Consider the following 19,333-nt stretch of genomic DNA (forward strand, 5'->3'; position numbering starts at 1 on the left):
AAAACACTTTTAATTTAGAGGGGTTCTTAAAAAAAAATAATGACAGGCTTATAAATATTCGTAACTGTATAAATCGCAACCCTGAGCTTCCTATATTTATCAGTTAGTTTTGTCTCTCTCAATCGAGATTCATACGCGTACGACCTTCAAAATTTAGACTCAATGTCACGAAAAGATACAAATAACAGTAACAAACAAATATTATTTCTATCTTTGGCTTTGAATTGATTGAAAAATGCAATTGAAATATAAACGTAAGAAAAAAAGTCTTTGTTGAAGACAAGTTGGTAGATATGCGGTATTTCTACTCAAAATTATGGTTTCTACGTTATGCCAACTTGTTTACTTTTTGCGTCCGGACTGGTAGTTAATTATTATGTGACAGATTTTCCCCGATTCACTCAAATGTATGAAATGGTGCGTATTATACGGTAATTAATTCTAATTAATATTTAGAAACAGATTTTGTATTAAAATTACAATCAAGTGACAAGGTTTTTACGCAATTATGATGCCATTCATAACTTAGAAATTTGCAGAGCTGTTCTATATTCTTGAAAGTGCTGTGCATTTTCAATTGTCGCATTAAAAACAAACTGCTTCACTAAGTTGTTATGGAAATCCTTCATAAAGCTTAAAACTTATGTTTGATTAATAAATAAATTTTTAATTAGTATTTATCCTAGTCTGAAGAGGACCTAGATGGAAGTGTCAATTTTGGTTCAATCCTCTCAAGTGCCAGGATTATCTGATGCCTGATGTTTCATTTTCCAAATTTTCTTTGGGGAGGTCTTAACTCCCCTTGACTCTCATCTTCCGCCAACGAATCTTGGAATGACCAGCCTCCTACTTTTCTGAAACTGCCCCCTACTTTAAAAACTTTTGAACCCCCTGAACTTGTAGGAAACTTACTTTTCTTGGGTGCTGATTTATTTGCTGGAGTTCTGGGTTTTCTTGGTTTCTTCGGCTCTTTCTTTTCTTTCTTCTGCTTTTTAGCAGGTTTTTCTTCAACCTCTGAATTCTCATTATCTGAACCTTCTTTTTCACTTTCACTATCTGACCCTTTACTTGGCTTTCTCTTTCCTTTACCTTTCTTTTTCTTACTTTTAGATTCCATCAAATCAAAATCCTAAAATTAAATATCAAAGGAACATTTAAGGTTTCCATTTGGCATCGACAAAATCTTGTGAATACTTCTACTATCTATCAATATTAATAAGCATTATAATAAATATATAGAATTACTACTAATTGATTTTTAATATTTCTGCATCGCTCTACAATTGATGTATTGAGCACTATTTTAGCAGTGAGAATTTTTCATTACTGTAATATATATATATATAGCACTCAAATAATGACAGAAGAGCATGACTTCCGTGCTGGAAACATTAACAATTATTAATAAAATTTCAATGCCAAATAATAGCTGAATCAAGATAATATTTAGTGTTTTTTTTTTTAAACATAAGCTCTTTCTTCTAGGATTAAGGAAGAAGAATCCTACCTCATCAGCAGAATCTTCCTTGGACGAGTCAGAAATTTCATCAAATTCTTCAGCACTATCAACTTCATCATCAACCTTTGATTTTCTCCTTGCTTTCTTAGCAGGTTTCTAAAAAAACAAGTCATCTGTGAGAAATCTGGACACAGTATATTGTTATTGATCAGTTCTTTAAGCCTTTCGCTTTCTTGATACTCAAATAGCTTCTGGACTCCTGACACTAGGCGTAATCCCTAGCAATTCTGGGCTCAATCAATTGCACTTAACACAATTAGTCACAACACTTACTCAGTTGATCATGATGATCATATTATACATGTTATACACTTCTAACATTCTAGCCTTAAAGAAACACCTTATTATACATCCTAAATCAGAACAGAGACATGTTTTATACAAACCTTTTTCTCAGAATCGCCACTACCTTTTCTTTTTCTACCTGCCTTTGCTTTCTACAAATAAATCAAGTCTTAGATTTAACTAAACTATTGATTTTTAAACAATCAGTACAAATAATGACAGTTTAAACAAGATAAACACATTTTGACTTAATATAAATATATACTATTTAGTGGCATGAACATAGGCTGACTGTGTCAAGGTTGCACAGTCACGTTATAAATCAGAGTTTGATATTTGATGATTGAAACTGTTTATAGCTTACAGGTGTTTTCTTAGGCTTTTTTTCTTTTTCTTCCTCCTCTTCATCAACAGAAGAAGATTCAGGTTCTTCTTCAATTTCTTCTTCTTCTTCTTCCATCTCACCTTCATCTGTGCTTTTAGCCTGTAATAATAGATTGCAAACATTTATAGTATAAATGTTCTTAATACTTATGAACCTTTGTAAATTTAGTGAAAATCATTGTGTTGGCTCTGCCACAGAGAAAGATCTACACTGATATTGTAATAAAAAAATTACCTAAATTTTAAGTTACTCTATGATGTATAGAAACTATCCTTTGAAGCAACAAGATTAGGATGAATAATAATATATTTATTAATAATAATTGTCTAACTTTAACTTGTGCATCTAATATACCATTAATACTAATAAGATTAGGATAGTTATATATGACCTACCCCTTGAAATTTAACAGAAGGGTTATGGATAATTTCTTCCAGGCCTTCATTAAAACCAACACGTTTATTCTGTTTACCGTATTTATCTACATACTTATCATATGGAAAAATATCTTTAGGTAATAAGAAAGCCCTAGAATACAAATAAAAAACTGTAAAATATGAGACCGGCAAAATTAAAGGGATAGCAAATTTGTACACTGAAAATAATCAATTTGCTAATAATACCACTAGAAAAAGATATCTAAGCACATCCTGGTACAATTCAAAGCTTCAACACAACCAGTCTCTTTTATTTTAAGGTACCAGTAAGGTAGTATTAAGAGCTAATGAACACAAAATAAGCTTGAGTCTTGTTTGTATGGTTTCAAAAACAAAATAGACAATGTAACTACATGTAGTGCTTTCATAATAGCTTATGATTAGATTCATTCACTTACGTTTCGTGAGTACCATAGAAAAAGATAGGAAACTTTCCTTTAGGTATGGGAGATCCTTCTGGCAGCTCATCAATCTGAAAAAGAAAGACTGAACATGTAAGGTAACATTAACTCTTTCACTAATGCCCTTTCCAATTCAACTGTAAATTTTTTGGACTGATAATCATAAGGGCGAGATAATTTCTGCTACAAAGTCTGTTGTGCTACAGAAGACTACAATAACATGATGCAATTTGATTCCACATGGAGTTTTTCAGACTTTAATCGAATAATCATCCCACTCCCTTCAATAGAAAATTAAATACTTAATCTAGTTCAGTCTAAAAACTGATAAGATGGATATGAGACAGACCTCATACTTACTCTGGCTGGCCAGTGTGGATAACCCTTCATCTTAGCAAATATCTTATCACCAGGCTTGTACTGGATCTGATTAGCCATGTTGTTGTTTGACTTGTTGGAGCTATCAGTTGTCAATCAGAAATATCAGTCATTGATCATATCAACATCATCAAAAATCAAACCACAGTATGACAGAACTATCTGTTCTGTTCATAATAAGAACTAATACCAAACAAATCTGTTATTGTTAGTCCAACCAAGAAAACTGTATAACAACTAACAAGAATAATGAAAAGAAACGGTAAATAGTTCAAAATAGGGTGCAAATTAAGTGCATAACATCAACATATGTAATTAATTAACTGTGAGAAACTAAAACAACCCTTCCATCAACAATATTACCGTTTCATATTGATGAAGATAGCTAATTTCACACTTTAATTCACGTTTTCTCGAGTAACCCTAAGCAAATTCTTTGTAGTCGGCCATGTTCCCGCGAGTGCTCTCGCGAGAAGTGGGATTTGGCGGGTGTAATAGACTCCCCGAAAAGGGGTGAAAGGATGTAAAAAATATTTCATAATTTTTCACATCTTGGAATTTTTGTATCATCGAACATCATGAATCAAATTAGGATCACGTAGATAATCAGGTCTGATATGAAATTCAAGGAAAACCATCTACATACATACATTTCATAGTTACATACATTGATGGTGATCCCTAAATTTCAGATGTATTCGTCCAACCTAAGAACGTCACGTGACGCTGAAACTTTTGCAGTGTTTGCTTACAACAGAAAAAGAAGACAGAAAATAACTTTTATTAACCCTTAACATATCAATTGACAATTTCACATCATGGAAATAAAGGCACTCATTCACTGTGCTGATTTTTCTGCCAAAAAACATAAAGATCAGAGACGAAGAGACCCTGAAAAGACTCCTTACATAAACCACCCTATAGGTGACTTTTTGGTGTCTGTAAATTGTCAACTTCCTTTAAAAAATTTCCAGTGTCTTGTACAAAATCAAAAAGACAGAGGTGAAAATAGCCTCTCATGTCCTTGGTCTTGGCATCAATATTTAAGTTGGCTTTAATGTATAGGCCTTGATTTGATTGGAACCAGTGTCCAGGGAAAAAAGCATTATCACGACCCATTTTTTTTTTTTAATTCATTTCAAATGAACAGACTAATTTAAAGTAGCCTCCACTAGGCCTACATGTATAAATGTAGTGACAAAGAGCCATTCTAACTAACCATACTTATTTTTTTTTAAAACTCTGGCAATCAATGGTGGCCGATATGTATTATGAGGATATATTTTTGCTGGGTTTTATTTTTCTTTGATCCTCTACAATTTCAGACTAACCTTATTTCACCTACCCTCCTGTATTATATTTATAATGTATCCCTTTTTTCAGGTGTAGCTCATATATTAACAGAAGAAGCTGGTATAACAGATATTAATGTTATTCAGGTAATAAGGGTTTTGGAGGAATAGTAAGCCTTTTGATAAAATTCAAGTTTCATGGTGTATTAATAATATTTCAATTTTTCACCCATGTAGAATGAAAACATATATGCACCTTGACACCATCTTGGCTGAAAGTGCTAGATAATGTGCACCACTATTTTTCCTAGCCTACTTAAATATGTGAGATTATACTAAATACTTGAAATGTAAGCAAAACAATGACTTGCATGTGATATTACTGAATCAATGGTGCAAATTGAAGATGTACATTTTGTCAAACCATATAAAGTATTCAAAGAACTTTAAAACCTAATTAAGTACAATGATGTGTATGAGAATACAGTAGCTGTTATGTTTCAGGCTGCATTACTACATGATACAGTTGAAGATACTAATACCACTATAGAAGAAATAAAAGAAGAATTTGGTGAGGAAATAGCAGGTAGTTACATTACTTGTAAGTAAGATATATGTTCTAATCTATATATTGATTATATTTATTGCTATACTGTAGAAGCACAAGATCCCCACATTGTGAAGATGTAAGAATCATAAAAAGGAAAGTTGATAAATTCAGTCTAGGAAAGGCATCAGGTGTTAAAAGAACAGTAAAGATAGATGTTCACCTATTAGGATCCAGTCATTCAAGCTTAGTGAGACCGTTTCCATGGAACCAATTGGAAAAATAATATAGGAATCTATATTGGTGGTTTAATGATCGTTTGTTTATTTTAGGAATAGTTGATGAGCTTTCTGATGATAAAAATTTACCAAAAGCCGAGAGAAAGAGATTACAGATTGTTCATGCTCCATCAGCAAGTCCCAAAGCTAAACTTGTGAAACTAGCTGATAAACTATATAATCTACGTGATTTACAAAGGACCAAACCTGAAGGATGGACATCAGAGAGAGTGGAGGAATATTTTATCTGGGCAGCCAAAGTCATTGATGGTTTACGTGGAACTAATAAACAAATGGAAGCCAGTTTAGATGAACTATTTAAAGCTAGAAATATTTCTATTTAACCCTGTTGTGTTGCAATCCAATCTGTATGTTTCTCTAGACATGTACACAGATTATAGGACAAGACCGTTATACTTAGACAAGAGTATACTTCCATCCTTTGATCACAACTCACTTGTCAGGTGTGACATTTGTACACTGGGAAAAATAAAACAAATAGATTTTACAATTTTATTTCTCCAGAAAGAAAAATATAAAATACACATTAATTTTTTGAAAGAAATAAATACATCTTTTACTATGATACATTACAATGAAATGACAATTGTGAGAATTAGTGAATTATTTAACCATTACCCTTAACAAGTTGGCAGAAAACTAAATTTTGGAACATCTGTATATAGTGCCTAGATTTGCATACCAGTACTTTATCCATTTGATATATACAAAATAAGGTTGACTTCCCCAATTGATAGAGCTCTATTCCAGCCTCTATAGCAATTTACAGAATGTACTACAGCTGGCTTAAATCGAGCTCTATCAATTTGGGAAACAATTATTTTGACATTTATCTCTTGCATATATGTTCTTGCATTCAAGGAAATTAGACTAAGCTATAGATCTAATATATCTAAGATCACAATATATTTAATAAAGTTTTGATTTTTGTAGTAAACCAGAAATTGGAATAATTTTTAAGAAGAAACAATTTAGAACCCAACACCTATGATGTTATGTTTATATAAATTCATTTATTCCAGGGAAAAATCTTCACCCTCGTAAATGACCTTAGGGTGATATTTACCCCTGTGGTAATAAATTTGTTTTTGAATTTGTATTTGCATCTTGTCTAAAATATGTGAATACAACAAATGTAAATGTGATAAGATTTGGCAACCTTCACCAAGATGCAAATTTATTTATACTAAATCTAAGTTTATTACAGTTTTTCTTTTGATCCAAATTAGTTCTCTCCAATACGACTAGTTCAAGACATTACTGGAACAGTGGACTTTTTTTTATCACTGAAGAAACTACGCAATACCATTACCTGTCCAATTCCAATGATCAAAATAAGTGATGCTGCAGCAAGTGACCAATACATGACACGCGATTGAAGATTTTCAGCAAATATTCGACCACTACTCTCTCTATTACGGAAATACATTTGTTGTTTAGATATATAATTGAGGGCATGGTGCACATTTTCAGAACCAGATTCCATCTAAAATATTAACATAAAGGACATGGTTATAAAAAAAAAGGTGATGTGAAAATTTTGAATATGGTATGTCTTACTTAATTTATAAATAAGCGTAACTACTAATATTTAAAGAAAATATGACAAAAATAACCATAATGCATTTCTTATGCAAAGAAGCCACAGATAATAAGACAAATTTGGTCTATGTCAATGAACAATAATCTTAAAATAATGCCAAATCTATATAGAACACTAACACACAAACATGATATATATATCTGTAAGCTTACATTCATGACAATAGTTAAATTTTGTGTAACAATAGACTTGAGTAAATAAAAATAAACTAATTAAATAGGGTATAGTCATTTGGAATGAAGTTAGAACAGCTGTATTGAACAGCTGTAATAATGAAATTCTCTATGGTACATTATTTTGATATCTACTTATGATTGATAAATTTTCAATAAATATCACTCCGAGCATAATGGATGTTCATAATCTTGTTTGACTGACAGGAAATAAAAAGACACTTTGATACAAATAATGCTGATATTTCAACAACAATTTCAACAAATCCATCATTTTTTGATTAATTGAAAATGACTTTCATCCTTATGGCCTTAAAAAGATCTTGTTTCTTTGATCGTTACAACCCATTTAATGGTTAACTAAAAATCCACCTGAATAAAGTAATTTGTAATGGAACATTCATCAATTATTAAAAAAAAAACAATTATAACACACAATATTATTTACATATTTATAGTACCTAAATAATTTACTAAAATCACGTAGCACTTGGTGTTTTATGTTTGTCTGTAAAGAAACTTTGTAAAACCATAACTTGTCCAATTCCGATTAAAACAATGACTACTGATTGTCCTATTGACCAGTACATTACACGTTCATTTAAATCTTCAGCAAAAGATCTGCCCTGTAGTTCTCGCAGACGAAAATGAGTTTGATAATCTATGGCTGTTTTAAAATCCTCGTGTACATTTTGAACTGAGGTTTCCATCTAAATAAAAAAAAAAGAACATTGGGTACTTAATTTGGTAATTGTGGAAAAAAGATTAGTACAAGCAAAAAGAAGGTTACAACATTATAGAAAGAATAGAAGTCCAAATACTATAGATACATAAAGAGTAACTGCCAAAACCAAATATTAGAATGAATTCTACAGGATTAAAATAACAAATTGCAACAGTTAAATAATTGGTGCTGAGACCTTTTAGAATACAACAGGGACCCCAGTAAGGAATAAAAAAAAAATTGAGGAAATTTGAAAATATTAGCTGAGGTTCAAAGGGGCCACAGGCTACCATGTTGAGGTTAAGGGGGAGATTTTACCACTTTAAGATGGTTTGGAAGACATTTCCTACATAGAAATCTTTTCACACCTCAAACCAAATTTAAAGTGGTTTTATTAAAAAAAAAATACTGGCCAGAACAATAGAGGAATTTTGGTATCCCTGATATAAATTAGGAATTTTAGCATTTTCATCAATACATTATATTTAACTTTATCTAAATATAATATTTTTTTTGTTTCTGAAATAATCATACGAAAAAAAAAAAAAAAAAAAAATGGCAATGAACAATTTACAGTGCAATTGAAAGTATTTATAATGTCCTTTATATATTTTCATAATCAGAAAATGTAATAAGAGGTTCCTAACTCAAGATTGTACATGTGCATTGAAGTAAGAGACGGTGGTGAAAACAAAATATAGAAAAGAAGGTATTCTAACACCAAAGTGTAATGATAATGCACCAGACATCGAAATAATAATGCACCTTGGAATTTAATAATAATAATAAAAATAACACCACAATAACAAAACCATCACCATATAATCTGATTTCCACAATTTTTGTTCCGAAGAGAATAGGATTGTTGCTATAATGCACAACACAATTTAAGGAAATGTCCAGCTTGAATTGAATTTTGAAGTTTGGAAGCAAAAAAAAGTTACAATGAAATGCCAGGGTACCTGTGGCTTAGGCTTATAAAAGGAAAAAAACTCTGATTACAGTGCTGGAATGAAAAAGAATGCATTAAATCATACTAACCAGAGTCATGGCTTTAGCCTGGGAATCCATGCCTTCCATCAGGGGTTTTTCATCACCAACTTGAAGATCAAAATAAACTACTTTGTGTGAGAAAGTAGAGAATTCATTACCAAAACAGAACTTGTAAATACCAGATGCATCAGCTGTCCATGTGAAACTGTCATATTGTTTTTTAACATCTTTATATAGGACTTGTCCAGATGGTGCTGTCAGTTCCATGTCAACATCATAGTGACCACCAGTAATAACCTTCAATAAGAAAATAACACAACTGATCATTGCCTAAACTATAATATTGACTGTAGGTTGACCCTGCCCGGACAGAACATCAATCTCATGACCATAGTAGGCTTACTTATCACCAAGATCAGCTAAAAAAAATATAAAGCATAATTTATCTGTCAATAACAGCAAGACAATCTGCCAATTGTATTTGCCTCTACTACTAAACTTCTGAATAGTTAAGAGAAGTCAGTGAAGACTTTGAAAGGAAGCCACTTGCTGCACATAAGGAATTAATTCGTACCGACAGGCTAAAAAAAGTAATATTATGAGCATATACCTGAAATTCTATTGTGCTTTTAGTACCCTTCTCTATTGATTCGAAAAAACATTGATGTTCATTGTCAGGTAACTCAAAAGTCAATTCGACAGAATATGTCAAACAAAACAGGGTAGCAAACAACGCTAAAATAAAAGTAAAATGTTCCATATTGAGTATAATTCACTCCTATTCTTTAAAATCGAATATTAATTGACTTCTGTTCGCAACATATGGCAAAATCTTGCCAATTTATCAATATTTTGCCGATGCTTCCGTTAAGTAAGATACGTTGTCAACAATGGCGCTGTTCTCAACGTGGCCGGAAGTAGTTAGCGAGATCCTGGTATAATTCTTTTGTGCTCTCCACAAATGTAAAGAGCCTAAAAGAATATACCACAATTTCTCTCGAATTTTTTCAAACTACCGAGAGAAATCGTAATATTGAAACTTTGAATAGAAACCTTTCAGAAAAATGAATTTTCACCTTTTACTGAAGTTTAGAATGTAAGATCTCTTTATACTAACAAGTTGGTATTGAAACATTATTACCAACCTAACTATCTTAAGGCAATATTTGCAAACCTGATCATTGCATAATATAACTATAATATTGACTGCAGGTTGACTGAACATCAATCTCATGACCATATATTTGCAAACCCTTAATCTTCAAACTTTTTCTCCTTAATTCAACAGGTTGTAGTAGGACCACACGATCATTTCTGATATATCTTAATTGATTTTTGGATTTAACCAAAAAGAATAATAACTGCGATGATCAAGAAAAGAGGCGTAAAACTCCATTGACACCCCATGCACATAATACAGTTGTTTCAGAGAGTTATTATGTGGCAATTATTAATTAAATATCGTCTGCTTGAAAAAATAGATATTATTGTTGTCTCCCTTTATCCAATCTGGGTGTATTTTTTTTGTGAGGTGGAGTTGGTCTATCTCATAGAAAAATTCCAACAATCTTGTGCACTGCATTAAGCTTATTCGTTTTATATGAAATTTACAGCAAATTGTAACCGTTTGAAGTCACCAAAGAGAATTAGATACGATAATATGACTCAAATTATATTTCTTCTAGTTTGTCAATCAGTACAAGTTTGGCATATTGTGGCTATAATTTTGAAAGTTATGACCAACAATTAGATTTTGTAAACAAAATTTAAATGAAGAAGAAATCACAAGAAAAATTATTGGTTTTACTCAGCAAGAAACGTGTTCTTTTTTTTTTATTGTAACTTTATGAAACTTTGAGTAACATCATATTTCATGTTTTGTTTTAATATTTCTATATCGCTCTACTGATATATTGAGCACTAATGTAACATTGAAAATGTTTTGTTATTGAAACAGGTATAAGCTATGGGGAGGCTATTAGTAGTTGACCTCTATAATTCAAGACGTTCCCCATCTTCATTACCATGTAGCAAAGTAAAACTTTTTTTTAATCTTCTCGAAGTATAAAATAGATGAATTTCATTTTTGAGATCTATATAACAGTAGAAAGTAAATCTGGTATTGTGATCACGGATCAACCATATTATCTCTCTGTTCTCATCATTAAAAACGTACAGCCTAGGGTGTAATTCGACTTGTGTGCTTTTGCCAATCTCCGCAATTCCGTTTAGTGTGGTAATAATACTCGATGGAACTCTGTTAGGATGATTTCTGATTATCTCTCTAACACGCGACTGCGCGATGGCAAGCTAATTGCTTATCGATATGTCGTGTCTCGTGCCGTACTGCCAGCCTTCAGATAGAAATTGATTAAACTACGGAATGCCGGGATGATATTACTTATGTAAATCAGATGCAGAAGCGCAAAATTCATTTTCTATGAGAGGCTATTCCAATATGGCGACAACAGTTCAGAACGGTGTGATATCTGAGTTGTTATTAGTGAACGGTGGACCTAACGTTCTTCAAATGGGCCACATCCCAATGAAAGAAAACGACGCCATCAAGTTGTTTGTCGGCCAAATTCCCAGAAATCTCGAAGAAAAGGATTTAAGGCCTGTCTTCGAAGAATATGGACAAATATATGAGTTGACAGTTCTTAAGGATCGATTCACGGGCATGCATAAAGGTAGGTAGTGTAGGTGTGTAAATAGTCGCGTGATGAGAATTTAAATGTCCATGAACAATGAGTCACATGGATTAATGATATATGTCACCGTATTATTATCAGCTTAATTCTTTTATCCATCATTTAATCCTTCTTATCTTTACTGACACAAAACTTTTCATACAAGAACTCCTCATTAACTCAGCAAGAATTAAATAAAATCAGTACAGACTAGAAAGTAAGGATGCTTAACCAGCATGAAAGACCCTAATCAGCAATATTAACCCCTGGGAATATATTTATCTGATAATACACGCAATATCATTGTAGCGTGAAGGGGTTAATGGGGAAATCTGTTAAGTCCAAGACTATCAGGAACAATATCTTTAACTACTGGAATAATATTTACACAAGATTGTCACTCATTGTTTGTTTATCTCACAATTCTTTCATCATGTCGCCGACAACAATAACCATTTATTACACCTAGAACGTGATAACAATAAGGTTTGAATTATGTTAGATAAACACTTTAGGTAATGTAATTTGTTTAGGTTTCTATATAAAGTCGTGAGATCTAATGAATAATTAAAGAACATTATAGGTTTAACTCTGATGGTTTTCAAACACAGTTCCCTTTGAATGCTTCCGCCATTCTTTTGTCCTTTAAAAATATAAATCACCGTTTCCGTGCACTCCCGATGCAGTGGGTCAACTAGATGAGTGTGAGCCCGTGGGTTGGGGCCTCTACCCCAAGAAATTATTTTTTTTTAAAATATGCTCTCTTGACACTTTTGTGGGGTGGGCGCCCGTGTGCTTGGTAAATGAGTCACATGGTGGCCTGGTGTTGTAAATAACTCAATGTGATAATTTTGTCGTGTGGGTACTATCCTATTAAGACAAAGATTATCGAAATTAGTATATCGCTCATTACAGCTTTAATGTAAGAATTCGAAGTGGCTTTAAGAAAAGAAGAACAACAGATTGCACATTTTGAATTTATAAATTGATTTGTGAAACAAAATCTAACTATCAACAAGAAAGTAAAGCAATTTGCAACAGTAAAGTGAAAAAAAATTCCAACAGAGAAACATGTAGATGAAACAATTTTTGTCTATAAATAGGAAAATAATCTTCCACAAATACAACTAAGAAAGTGAAATTTTCTGTCATTATCATCAAAAGCAATGAACAATGTCTATATAAGAATGGAACAATGAAACAATCCGATACCCTGTACCAAAAACAACCAAAAGGAAAGTAAAGTAATTGTTGTTATTAATTGGAAAGTGAAACAATCCCTGGCTACCACAAGCAAAAGTGAAACTATCCCTTGCTACTAATCGGAAAGTGAAACTATCACTAGTTATAAACAGGAACGAGATTCGATCTCTGGCTAAGATCAGGGTCTACAGGAAAGAGAAACTATCTATCACTTGAACTGTTAAACAATCCTTGGCTACTATATGAACTGTGAAACAATCTATGGTTACCAGCTGAACTGTGAAACAATATCAAGCTACCATCTGAACTGTGAAACAATATCAGACTACCATCTGAATTGTGAAACAATATCTGACTATAAGCTGAACTGTGAAACAATATCAAGCTACCATCTGAATTGTGAAACAATATCACACTACCATCTGAACTGTGTAACTATATCAGACTATAATCTGAATTGTGAAAACAATCTCTGGCTACCATCTATGAAACAATCCCTGGTTACCATCTGAACTGTGAAACAATCTCTGAATACGAATTATACAGTTAAACAATCCCTGGCTACCAGTAGAAATACGAAACATTTATTTTCTTGCTACAATCTGAACAGTGAAACAATCTCTGACTACCATCTGTGAAACAATCTCTGAATACCATCTGAACAGTGAAACAATCTCTGACTACCATCTGAACAGTGAAACAATCTCTGGCTACAATCTAAACAGTGAAACAATCTCTGACTACCATCTAAACAGTGAAACAATCTCTGACTACCATCTGAACAGTGAAACAATCTCTGAATACCATCTAAACAGTGAAACAATCTCTGGCTACAATCTAAACAGTGAAACAATCTCTGACTACCATCTGAACAGTGAAACAATCTCTGGCTACAATCTAAACAGTGAAACAATCTCTGAATACCATCTGAACAGTGAAACGATCTCTGACTACCATCTGAACAGTGAAACAATCTCTGAATACCATCTGAACAGTGAAACAATCTCTGGCTACAATCTGAACAGTGAAACAATCTCTGACTACAATCTGAACAGTGAAACAATCTCTGGCCACAATCTAAACAGTGAAACAATCTCTGACTACCATCTGAACAGTGAAACTATCACTGGCTACAATCTAAACCGTGAAACAATCTCTGGCTACCATCTGAACTGTGAAGCAATCACTGGCTACAATCTGAACTGTGAAACAATCTCTGGCTACAATCTAAACTGTGAAACAATCTCTGGCTACCATCTGAACTGTGAAGCAATCACTGGCTACAATGTGAACTGTGAAACAATCTCTGGCTACAATCTAAATAGGGAAACAATCTCTGACTACAATCTGAACTGTGAAACTATCTCTGACTACCATCTGAAGAGTGAAATAATCTCTGACTACCATCTGAACAGTGAAACAATCTCTGACTATCATCTGAACAGTGAGACAATCTCTGGCTACCATCTGAACTGTGAAGCAATCTCTGACTACCATCTGAATAGTGAAACAATCTATGACTACCATCTGAACTGTGAAGCAATCACTGGCTAACATTTGAACTGTAAACAATCATTAGCTACCAGTTAAGCAGTGATACTCTTCTCTGACTACCATCTGAACTGTGGAACAATCTTTGACTACAATCTGAACAGCGAAACAATCTCTGGCTATCATCTGACTTGCGAAACAATCTCTGACTTCCATCTGAACTGTGAAACAATCTCTGACTACCATCTGAACTGTGAAACAATCTCTGCCTTCCACCTGAATTGTAAAACAATGTATGGCTACCATCTGAACTATGAAACAATCTCTGACTTCCATCTAAACTGTCAAACAATCTCTGGCTACCATCTGTACTGTGAAACAATATCTGACTACCATCTGAACAGTGAAACTATCTCTGTCTCAATCTAAACAGTGAAACAATCTTTGACTACTATCTGAACTGTGAAACTATCTCTGGCTACCATCTAAACAGTGAAATAATATATGACTACCATCTGAACTGTGAAACAATCTCTGACTACAATCTAAACAGTGAAACAATCATTGACCACCGTCTGAAATGTGAAACAATCTCTGACTACAATCTAAACAGTGAAACAATCATTGACCACCGTCTGCAATGTGAAACAATAAGGCTACCATCTGAACTGTAAAACTATCTCTGGCTACCATCTAAACAGTGAAACAATATATGACTACAATCTAAACAGTGAAACAATCTCTGACTACCATCTGAACTGTGAAACAATATATGACTACAATCTAAACAGTGAAACAATCTCTGACTACCATCTGAACTGTGAAACAATCTCTGACTACCATCTGAACTGTGAAACAATTTCTGACTACAATCTAAACAGTGAAACAATCATTGACCACCGTCTGAAATGTGAAACAATAAGGCTACCATCTGAACTGTAACACTATCTCTGGCTACCATCTAAACAGTGAAACAATATATGACTACAATCTAAACAGTGAAACTATCTCTGGCTACCATCTAAACAGTGAAACAATAAATGACTACAATCTGAACAGTGAAACTATCTCTGGCTACAATCTAAACAGTGAAACGATATATGACTACAATCTAAACAGTGAAACGATTTTTGACTACCATCTGAACTGTGAAACAATCTCTGACTACAATCTAAACAGTGAAACAATCATTGACCACAGTCTGAAATGTGAAACAATAAGGCTACCATCTGAACTGTAAAACAATCTCTGGCTACCAACTGAACTGTGAAACAATCTCTAGCTACAATCTGAACTGTAAAACAATCTCTGGTCACCAGCGAACTGTTAAATAAGCACTCTCTAACCACGAATTATACAATCTCTGGTCATCATCTAAACAAAGGCAAACAGTTTCTGACCTATTGTAACACACTAGTGTTTCTTTCATGGAAATGGAAAAAAAATGTTCACAACTTTCCTTTCTGTCACAATACTGCTAATACGAGCAACAAATGTCAACTGTAAAAACGTTTCTAAATATTCCCAAGATAATACAAGTTTAAAAGATAACATCTTATTGAATCCCACCTGAATTTTCAATCAATCTCTGACTACCAACTGGACTGTGAACAAAAATATACAAATCTTAATAATAATAATAGCAGCACGGAGTAAAATACTCAAGAGAAAAGACAATTGGAAAGATAAAAGTTCCGATTTATCTTTTATATCACCCAATTCTTTTAATCGACTATATTCATTCTGTCTGCTACAGTAAAGATTTCTAACAAATTATTCTCTTGGCCTTCAAATCAATTTCTCAACTCTCGGCTCATTACCGGGCTAGTAAAAAAATATGATGTTGTTTCAATCATTCAATCGCTTCTAATCTAGATTCCCGTGGTGATCTTTCCGTTATGTCAGCTGCCTATTGAACTCATTTTCAAGCGAACTCGGGCGAATTGCGTAAATATAATGAAGATGGAGTATCTCTTGATTGCGAAATGACGAGACAAATATGGTGAGGCTATCTTTCCTATTGATAAATCCGTCTGTATAAACCGACATAAAATCGTTTGAATAATATTCATGAAAGAATATTGAGGAATCAATGAGAAAGAACAATTTGATGGCATTGTATTCGACCTATTTACTCCCAGTGTGAATACTAGAATTTCTGTCTTTCACATTACGTTGAATAAGGTGCACGAGTTTGTCTTTAGAAAGTTTAGGTGCATTCTGACATTCAAATACAGTTGATGATTTTCTTTGAAAGAAAATACACATTTTTCTTTAAATTAGACGGATATCTTACGATTACGACTACTGATATTGTTTTACTCAGTGTCATTTACCAGTCTTATTCGATCAGTAAATAGCCGGTGATGTTATTATCTCGTAATGTTATCATCTCGCCACCTCCATGCCCCAAAGTTTTCTGAAATCAAACGCACAACTACCGAGGTCCAAATTGAAACAAGGAGAGTTATTAGTTTCCAGTGACTAGTGCTTTTATAAAGCATTGTTTTCTCCCTTTTATAAAACATTTGCTTACTATTATTGAAAACTGATTTTTTAGGAAGTAAATATCCGACTTTGATGTCCGAGTACCGACTTTGACAGCTATGTCCGAAAACCGACGTTGATAGGTATGTTTGAATATCGACTTTAATAAGTATGTTCGAGTACCGACTTTGATAGGTATGTTTTAATACTGATTTGATAGTTTCCCAATGTGATCGAAGACGTGCTGATTTTGATAGAGATATGACAGAGTTTCCAAGTATACCCAGTGATTAATGCTATTATACTAAAATAGGCAATTCCATGTGCCTCTTATATTCCCCAGTTCCCATGATGTTTATTTCCATTAGATATACATTCATTGTCTATAGAACATTAACCACCAGCTGAAGGAAAAAATCTGTCTCATTTACTATGTATATACTGTGTGATTCTTAGACACAAATCGTTTATAAATAATTCATTTAGCGGCAAATGTATGGAAAAGATAATCATTTGAATAATATGAAGATAAATGAATTTTCTTTTACGAGAAATTAGTCATTCATTGTTTCTTTAAATGAGTTATGTGTGGACATCTTTCTAAAGAAATGACATATGCTGTCTAGAAAATTTGCTATCTGTAATCTGTATGGTTTCAAAGACAAAACAAAAATGGCACTAATAAATAAGTTCTGAAATACTACTGACTATCATAGTGATATTTATATAACATACAGCCGAAATACTACCGACTGAATGTTTTATATCATACATACTACATACTGAATGTTATATATTATAATGCTGAAATACTACTCACCATCATACTGATTGTTATATAATATATAGCTGAAATACTACTGACTACTATACTGAATGTTATATACTATATAGCTGAAATACTACTGATTACTATACTGAATGTTATATAATATAAAGCTGAAATACTACTGATTATCATACTGACTGTTATATACTATATAGCTGAAATACTACTGACTACCATACTGACTGTTATATAATATATAGCTGAAATACTACTGAATACTATACTGACTGTTATATAATATATAGCTGAAATACTACTGATTATCATACTGAATGTTATATATTATATAGCTGAAATACTACTGACTATCATACTGACTGTTATATAATATATAGCTGAAATACTACTGATTATCATACTGAATGTTATATATTATATAGCTGAAATACTACTGACTATCATACTGACTGTTATATAATATATAGCTGAAATACTACTGATTATCATACTGAATGTTATATACTATATAGCTGAAATAATACTGACTTTAACAAAGCGATATAGACACAGACTCAAGAGACAACAATGGCTGATTTAAGATATACAAGCAACGTTTCGACGTTTTCACATCATCAGACACATTCAGATAATAATGTTGTATTTTATTATTTGTTATTATTAAATTTGACTATTTGATATTCAAATGAGGACTGCAGTGGTGGTAATTCAGTTATCAACTGAAAGTGACAGATATTCAATTTAACAGATTATCATTGGTACAGAAGATCGCCATATTTTCATTTCAGTTAAATTCAATTACGTGCTTTCTGGTAGAAAAATTGGAAGTTACAAAGTGAACGTGCCAGAACTATTTGCACATTTTGATGTGAATCTTTGAATAGAATTACCATTATTCAAGATTCCGCGGAGACAATTGCATGTATATATGAATAAATATTCATTCTGTTATACACGTATATATACCAAATCATAGTTTGACCGTATATTGTCAGTTTTAAATATATTAAAATACTTGTACAAAATGATATGCTTATAATATGATACTAATCGAGAATTGACAAGCTAGTGTTTTGCACATATAGCTAAGGACTGAAATTTTCATGGATTATTTCAGCGAATATTGCGCAGTTCCAATACTTCAGATGACTTTATTACATATAAATGTTTCTTATATTTAAAACCCAAATCAATCCTCGAAAACCACGATGAACCATTGCCTTTTTAAATAACAGATGCTTCATGTGAATAATGTGAAGAGAGGATATCTTTAAGAATATTCTGTCGTGATGTCTTAACGTCGTCTCCAATTTAATGTCTTATATCTCTGACAAAGTTTCAGAAAGGATAAAATCGATGACAAGAGCGGTAGGAAGTATTAGGATGTCTTGTTCTATAATTACCAACGTATGACATTTCAGATGGCGACTTAAAACCAAGCTCTCAAGATTATACAATGTATCCCATATACCGCATGTATTTGGAACACGTGGACGAGAAATAGCGTTTTATTTGAAAGTGTAAATCCTTAGGGAATAGAACAAAAAATAACATTTTTTTTTAGAAAAACACGGATTTTTGTATTATTATTTTGTCATGACAACATCGATATACTTTTCACATTTCCTTGCGTACAATG

At 32.6% G+C, this 19,333-nt stretch overlaps 4 protein-coding genes across 4 annotated transcripts in view; 2 read left to right on the plus strand and 2 right to left on the minus strand.

Moving 5' to 3' along the window:
* Positions 1-2,569: 2,569 nt before the first annotated feature.
* On the minus strand, positions 2,570-3,465 carry LOTGIDRAFT_138945 (hypothetical protein; the record flags this gene model as incomplete). The annotated part of the gene is made up of 3 exons (XM_009049200.1): positions 2,570-2,717; positions 3,025-3,098; positions 3,388-3,465. 3 exons carry the CDS (start codon positions 3,463-3,465, stop codon positions 2,570-2,572), a joined length of 300 nt encoding a protein of 99 aa, XP_009047448.1.
* A 758-nt stretch (positions 3,466-4,223) lies between these two features.
* Positions 4,224-5,866, plus strand: LOTGIDRAFT_172328 (hypothetical protein; the record flags this gene model as incomplete). The annotated part of the gene is made up of 4 exons (XM_009049201.1): positions 4,224-4,329; positions 4,789-4,844; positions 5,202-5,283; positions 5,577-5,866. 4 exons carry the CDS (start codon positions 4,224-4,226, stop codon positions 5,864-5,866), a joined length of 534 nt encoding a protein of 177 aa, XP_009047449.1.
* A 1,932-nt stretch (positions 5,867-7,798) lies between these two features.
* On the minus strand, positions 7,799-9,796 carry LOTGIDRAFT_172331 (hypothetical protein; the record flags this gene model as incomplete). Its single annotated transcript, XM_009049202.1, has 3 exons — positions 7,799-8,029; positions 9,085-9,333; positions 9,647-9,796. The coding sequence occupies 3 exons, from the start codon at positions 9,794-9,796 to the stop codon at positions 7,799-7,801; spliced, it is 630 nt and encodes a 209-aa protein (XP_009047450.1).
* Positions 9,797-11,494: 1,698 nt separating this feature from the next.
* Positions 11,495-19,333, plus strand: part of LOTGIDRAFT_172332 (hypothetical protein) — a gene marked incomplete at both ends in the record, with an annotated part of 37,627 nt that continues 29,788 nt past the window's right edge. The window contains one exon of the mRNA XM_009049203.1: positions 11,495-11,726. Coding sequence (XP_009047451.1) covers positions 11,495-11,726 — 232 coding nt within the window. The remainder of the gene's footprint in view (positions 11,727-19,333) is intronic.

This window comes from Lottia gigantea, assembly GCF_000327385.1.
Source record: "Lottia gigantea unplaced genomic scaffold LOTGIsca_131, whole genome shotgun sequence".
Taxonomy (NCBI): domain Eukaryota; kingdom Metazoa; phylum Mollusca; class Gastropoda; family Lottiidae; genus Lottia; species Lottia gigantea.